The sequence below is a fragment of the Tenrec ecaudatus genome, chromosome 9 (assembly GCF_050624435.1).
Source record: "Tenrec ecaudatus isolate mTenEca1 chromosome 9, mTenEca1.hap1, whole genome shotgun sequence".
Classification (NCBI taxonomy): Eukaryota; Metazoa; Chordata; class Mammalia; order Afrosoricida; family Tenrecidae; genus Tenrec; species Tenrec ecaudatus.
The window spans coordinates 63,625,435-63,632,572 of record NC_134538.1 but is presented as its reverse complement, the minus strand read 5'-3'; the positions used below and the strand labels follow the sequence as shown (position 1 = coordinate 63,632,572).

The window sequence follows — 7,138 nt, the reverse complement described above, 5'->3', positions numbered from 1 at the left end:
TTTGGTGCAGCCCTTGTGCCCATCCATCTTCTGAAAGGTCTTTCTCTTTTGATGCTACTTTCTATTTGATCAAATATAATGGTCTTTTCCCAGGGACTGCTCTCTTCTGGTAACATGCCCAAAATATGCGAGACGAGGTCTTACCATCATTGCGCAGAAGGAGCATTCTGGCCATACTTTTTTTTGAGGTAGATGTGCTTCCTCTTTTGGCAGTCCAAGTACTTTCACTATTTTTGCCAACACCATGGAGCATCAGGAGTGGAGGAAGGCTTATCAACAACCTGTGATAGGCAGATGACACCATCTTGCTTGCTGAAAGCCAGGAGGGACTTCTCTGGGTTTCCTGCTTAAATAGTCGTTGCAACTGTGTGACATTAAAGTAGCAGTTCTCTATTCTGGGTACCAAACTTCTGAGTGAAATTTGCAGTGACTCACTCTGACACCAGGTATATTTTTATAAAGGTAATATTGGTATATACTTCTCAAAATTAAATTTGCTCATGGCTACACAAAGAGAACACAGATTTGGCCTTAGACATCTGTGGTTCAAGTTTTTAATTCCTACACCAAGTAGCTCTCTTGAGCTAGTGATTTATCTATCTGTGCTCCAGAGCCTTCATCCTATCAACTCAATGGAAGGAAGGAATAAAGTCCCTCTCTCTTAAGCATTGTTTGAGAAAGTCTGTCAGAATTTTGTATGTGTGGTGCTTTCTTTTTTTGTTATAATAATTCAATACATGTTTACTAAATAGTATCAGTCATTCCATTTTCTTTTTCTATAATCCTGTGGCTTCTAAAACAATATTTTCAATGTAAAGGCAATGGTCATTGACCAATATGCATGGTTAATATCCATAAACAGTACAAAATTAAGGTTGTGGTAAAACATCGATGTTTCCTAATTTTCTTTGAGAATCTTCTATTCTTAATTTTGTTTAAGTGAATGCCTTAGTGTTTTCGTATATGTATCGTTTTCTTACATTTTTTTCTTCCTTATATTTTATTACTGTTTTTTTGGGTAGAAATTTTAGTAGAGATGAGCGTAAGGAACAAGTAATAAAAGCTCATCTGGCCCACTGGCTGCTCTGAAAAGCCATCTTTGCATTGTTCCCGGGTTCCGCTCGCCGCAGCCACCTCCGCCGCGCGCCTCCTCCTCCGCCGCCGCCGCCGCGGACTCGGGCAGCTCCCTCGCCAGAGTCCCCGAACTCGCGCTCTTTGTCGTCCGCCGTTCCGGATCACCAGCGTGCCCCACCATGTCAGACGCGGCCGTGGACACCAGCTCCGAGATCACCACCAAGGACTTAAAGGAGAAGAAGGAGGTTGTGGAGGAGGCGGAGAATGGGAGAGAGGCCCCCGCTAACGGCAACGCTAATGAGGAAAATGGGGAACAGGAGGCTGACAACGAGGTAGATGAAGAAGAGGAAGAAGGTGGGGAAGAGGAGGATGAAGAGGAGGAAGGTGATGGTGAAGAAGAGGATGAGGATGAGGAGGCTGAGGCAGCTACAGGCAAACGGGCAGCTGAAGATGATGAGGATGACGATGTGGATACCAAGAAGCAGAAGACTGACGAGGACGACTAGACAGCAAAAGGAAAAGTTCAACTTACAACAACAAAACAAAAACACAAAGGCCACCGTGACCTATTCACCCTCCACTTCCTGTCTCAGAATCTAAACGTGGTCACCTTCGAGTAAGAGTCCCGCCCCACCCACCTCGGGCTGCACCACTGCAGACACGCGCTCACCACCACCCCACCAAAACGACACCGTGAATTTGCAACAGGGGAGGCAAAAATAACCAAAACTTCCCGGGCCCTGCTTTTTTTTTCTTAAAAGTACTTTAAAAAGGAAAATTTGTTTGTATTTTTTATTTACATTTTATATTTTTGTACATATTGTTAGGGGTCAGACATTTTTAATAATCTCGGATGACCAAGCCAGCCTTTGGAGCGTTCTCTATCCTACGTCTGACTCTACTTGTGGTGTGACCATGTTCATTATCTCAAAGGAGAAAAAAAACCTTGTAAAAAAAGCAAAAACAACAACAAAAAATACAATCTTATTCCGAGCATTCCAGTAACTGTTTTTGTGTATGTACTTAGCTGTACTATAAGTAGTTGGTTTGTATGAGATGGTTAAAAAGGCCAAAGATAAAAGGTTTCTTCTTTTTTTTCTTTTTTTTTTTGTCTATGAAGTTGCTGTTTATTTTTTTTTTGGCCTGTTTGACGTATGTGTGAAGCAATGTTGTCCAACAATAAACCGGAATTTTATTTTGCTGAGTTCTAAAAAAAAAAAAAAAAAAAGCTCATCTGTTATCTCCATATCTCGAATGAGTTACTTTAGCATTTAGTATATGTCCTATAGGCGTGTCTGGGTGGCAACATGCATGGCTGCTAACTTAAAGGTTGGAAGTTCAAGTCCACGAAGAAGTCTACCTACAAAAGCTATGTGATCTACTTCTGAAATGCTGACCCCTCTTTCTTTTAGTTCTGTCTTTACATACAGACGTTTACTCAAACAAAAACAAACACACTGCCACTGAGTTGATTTCAACTCAGTCTTTCAAATAAATTCCTAAAAGTAGAACCTGGGTCTAGGTGTTTGCAAATTTTATAAATGTTTGATCTTTATTGCAAAGTTGTCTATCAGAAAGTTTTATAACTATAACTCTGTGAACCTCTGTGAACCTCTGTGATAGTGGGTATTCTCTGTGTCTTTGAAAATACAGAACAGTGCTCGATCCTTTGTTTCTATTTTGCTAATTGATAAATGAGAAAATTAAGCTTTTTAAAACTGAGTTATTCTGATAATTGGTGATATTAAACTGTTTTACATATATTTGTTCATCTGCGTTTATTAATTTCAGGGTTGTATGAGCTTTCATTTTTTAAAGGATCTAATTTTTTATTACATTTGGTTTTTTTAATCATACTTAACTTCTGCTGGTTGTAAATTATTTACTAGCTTTGTTTTTTAAGACACTTTTGTTAAAAATACTGACTTTTGTCTTTTATGCATGCTGTTTCTGTTTTCTTACAGTATGAGGTTTGCCTTTAAAAGTTTTTTTTTTTTAACCAGCACCCACACCTGCACATACTTCATTCTCAAGTCAGGGCTTTCAATCTTTTAGCTTATGTTGTCAGGATTGGTCTCATGGCTAGAAAAACACCACCTTCTTCACACCAAAATGATGCACCTATTCAACTAGATTTTCTATTACACATTTTCATGTTTTTTAATATATTGAAATGTTTAAAGCTTATTTCAATGAAGTAGCAGTATGATTTTTGCCTGCCACAAAATCATTTGTTGAGTAATTTATCCACTCACAATTGCTTTTGCAATTATACTTTGTTCTATTGATGTATCAGTTTCTCTTAGGACAATTAACTGTTGTAGTAAAATGCTTTTTATACCCACCCACTCCCTGAATTTCTTTGGCAATTAAAATTATTTACTACATCTATATAAAGTGTTGTTATTTTGCTGAATCCCTTCATAAAGCCTAATAAAATTATATCAAATTTTACCTTAAGGACAATCCCTTTATTGCTGAATTCCAATGTTACAACCATTTATAGTAAATTTTTTATCTCATGTAACCTTACTTTATTTATCTTATTTAACGTTTAGACCCTATTTCCCCTTTGTTTCTATAACATTTCTCCATCTCAGTGGGGAGCTTTCTTGAGTGCTCAGGTAGATGCATTCCCTGGGTCCCGTGGTCAGGTGGTCAGGACTCAGACTGGGCTCTTGTGCTCAGGTTCAAAGGCAGAGTTGTGTTTGGGCACTGCTTGGGGAAGAGTTACCATACACTTTGATTCTGTAGTTACTTTCTCAAAAGGGTTCTAATTGTGTTTCTCTTGGTTTCGACAATACTGTTTTTGATGATGATTTGTTTTTGTTTTAAATCTTATTGACATAACTGTTTTTCATTAAGTTGCCAGAGGCAGTCATGGGTATTCACCTTGGTCCTGTGGGTGAGCAGAGCTGGTAGAGAGAACTTTAGAACAGGCATCTGTGATTGTGCTGAGGGCCAGCATGGGGCCCGAAGATGTGAGGGGTCAGCAAGCTTTCTGTGTGAACCACTAGCACATTCATCCCTCAGCCAAACACTGCCCTGTTGGAAATTCCTCCACACCCAACGCTTTCTATCCAAATGCAAATGATATATATATAATATATTACATATAATTTTGTTTTATAATGATATAATATATTATATTATATAGAATCTATATATTCACATGTATAATCCTTGATATATATTCCATCTTTATTTTATCTATTGACTGCATGTTTTTATTTATTTATTTTTAATAGTCTATTGGGAGCTCTTATAGATAGCATGACATTCCACCATTAAATCACATCAAGCAATATTATACAATTGCCACCACAATAAGTTTCAAAACATTTTTTCTTGAACTCTTTGATAACAACTCCCCTTTGTCCCTTCCCTTCCCCACCATATGCCCCCTAGAACCTTTACTTGTTTATTTATTTGCTATAATAGTTTTTTTGAGGTTTTTTGGCCACATCTTATACAATCCAATATATCCATTCACATACAATTCTGTTGTTGGATCCCAGCAAGTGGGGTTATACAGTCATCAATGCTATCAGCTCCTTATTCACCCCTCCTCTGACCACCTCTCTTCCTGTACCCTTGGGAACCATTACTTCTGTTACTGTTTCTGAAGGGTCAACTATCTTGACTTTCATGTACTCAACAATTTTAAATATATAGATGAACATACACAAATCTAACATGATTAATGAGGTAAAGAAAATAAAAGTCATAATAGTAAGGGGAGGAAATATTAAAAAAAAAACTAGAGGATACTTATGTGGTTCATCATCGCTACACCGTACCCTGGATTTATCATCCTTTCTGTGTGGCTCTTATGTGAAGGACTGGCCAATTACCTTACAAGTCTCCACTGCTCCTTCACATCAATTTGGTTGCTTGTTTTTGAATTTCTGATACCTCTTCCCATTGACACCTCCTGATCACACAGTCTGTTGTGCTTTTTCCATGTGGGGTTTTTTTTGCTTCCCTGCTAGATGGCACTTTTAAAACTATAAGTCCCTAAGACCCCAGACACTATATCTTTTAATAACTGGGCACCATCAGCTTTTTCACCATTTTTGCTTATGCGCCCATTTTGTCTTCAGTGATCATGTCAGGAAGGTGATTATTATACAATGTCATATTATTAGAACAAACTGTTTTTATACTGAAGTAAGATTTAAGTAGAGGCCCAAAGTCCATCTGCTTCCTTGTTGCATTTGCCGATGTATATACATAAATAAACACACACGTATATATTTTTCTTCTTTCCTCTTTTTCTTTCTTTTTTATTTCCTTTTACCCCCTACTATTATGTTTCCCCATCACTCACCTCTGAGTAATTGCTCTCAGATACAACCCCATTGATACCTCCTCATCATCAATTTTAGATCACTTACTGTTCCCCTATACCTGTCATTGTCGGCTTCTCACTCACCCCACCCCCCACCCTGTCCCATGCCCCCAGGAACCATCGGATCAGTTGCTGTCTCTATAAGATTGCCTATCTTGTTTAGATAAACACACACACTAAAAATCAAACCAAACAAAAACACAAAAAACATACAGATCGTAGCAAGAGTAACGGTGATCCTGACATAGAGCAGATGAATGTCTCTTTGGTAAACAGAGAGAAGGGCATGTTATAAACCGCCAGTCCTGTCCCCCTTTCTGCCAGAGCTTCGTATCCCGGGTCTCGCTTACCTCGCAACTCATACACCCTTTTAGCCTTCAGTATTCAGGTCTGAAAGGCAAGCATCCTAAACGTCTTCATTGCTATTGCTGCAGTCAGCGATGGAGCAGTCTAGTGCCCCTAGCCCCCACCCCAGTTACGCCTTTAGACAGTCAGCGTGGCCCCCTTGAGAGTAATTATTGGCTGTATCTTTGACTATTTTGTTCATCTGTGCCCTTCACTAGGATGGAAGCATTATTTCAAATTATTATTTTTAATCTCTCTCTGTTTTGTGTGTGCTTGAGTGTATCCTCCAGCATCTAGCACACCTCTCACTGCCATCTCTCTTACTGAACATCTCTACTCCAATTCAAAGAGACTCTCTAGCAAACCTCAAGCAAGCCTGGCACATATTACATACCAGGAATCTTAGCTACTTAGAGTCTTCATTATCTAAAAATTATTATTAATTTCGGAGGCTAGAAGTCTGGATTTAGGGTCCTTGTGGTAGGGGAAGGCTCTCGCTTGAAAGACCCTTGACTCAGCTTCTGTAACCAGTGCTCCTCCGTTCCTTGGTCATCTTCCCACACATGGCACTCACGTCTCCCTGTATGCCCTGCCTTGCCTTTGTGTCTATGCTGCTCCTAATCCCTTAGCAGTAATTAGATGTAATACACAGCCTACATTGTTATGCTCTTATTGATGTTGATGTAACAAAGAAAACCTTTTTCCCAAATGGAACAGCATCTACAAATTGGGATTCCCAACACATTTGGGGGGGGGGGGGGAATGCATTCAATTCCTAACATGTGGATCCAGTAAATGGTCTTCTAAATGACTGAAAAGTCTCTAGCCTTCTTCTCCTGGAGGTGCCTCACTTCCTACACACACACACACACACACACACACACACACACACACACACACACGCACACACACACACCCCTTGTCTCTCTCACACATTCATGCTGGCTGAGACTTAATCATATTTCAAGACTCACAAGTTCTTTGTGGGAATCATCTCCTAGAGGCTGGCTTTCCCTTCCCATCAATGTGTGAGCAGCACTGTCCTTAACCATCCCTCACTCCTTTCCCTCACTCTCTAATTCGTGGCCTCTTACATCTCCAGATCCACTTGCACTTACAGGTGTTATGCAGGTGTAGTCAGTTTTTGTTAAATGAACTAATATGAGAATTTTGTACAGTTCCAGGAGGAGAACCAGCCCCAGTGGGTGTGTGTGATGCAAGGGGATATAGTTTATCTTACTCTAGCTTAAAGGATATTCCAAATACAGCTTTCGAGTAATGTAAGAAATCTTAAACTCCCCATTCCTGGAAACTCTCAAACAGAAGCAGAGTAACAATTGTCAGAGGGTGTGAGGAGGTGATTACTGC

The 7,138-nt window shown here is 39.5% G+C and overlaps 1 protein-coding gene across 1 annotated transcript; it reads left to right on the top strand.

Moving 5' to 3' along the window:
• Positions 1-1,078: 1,078 nt before the first annotated feature.
• LOC142456850 (prothymosin alpha) lies at positions 1,079-2,264 on the top strand. Its single transcript, XM_075558163.1, has one exon. The coding sequence runs from the start codon at positions 1,254-1,256 to the stop codon at positions 1,578-1,580; it is 327 nt and encodes a 108-aa protein (XP_075414278.1). The 5' UTR covers positions 1,079-1,253; the 3' UTR covers positions 1,581-2,264.
• The last annotated feature ends 4,874 nt before the right edge of the window (positions 2,265-7,138 follow it).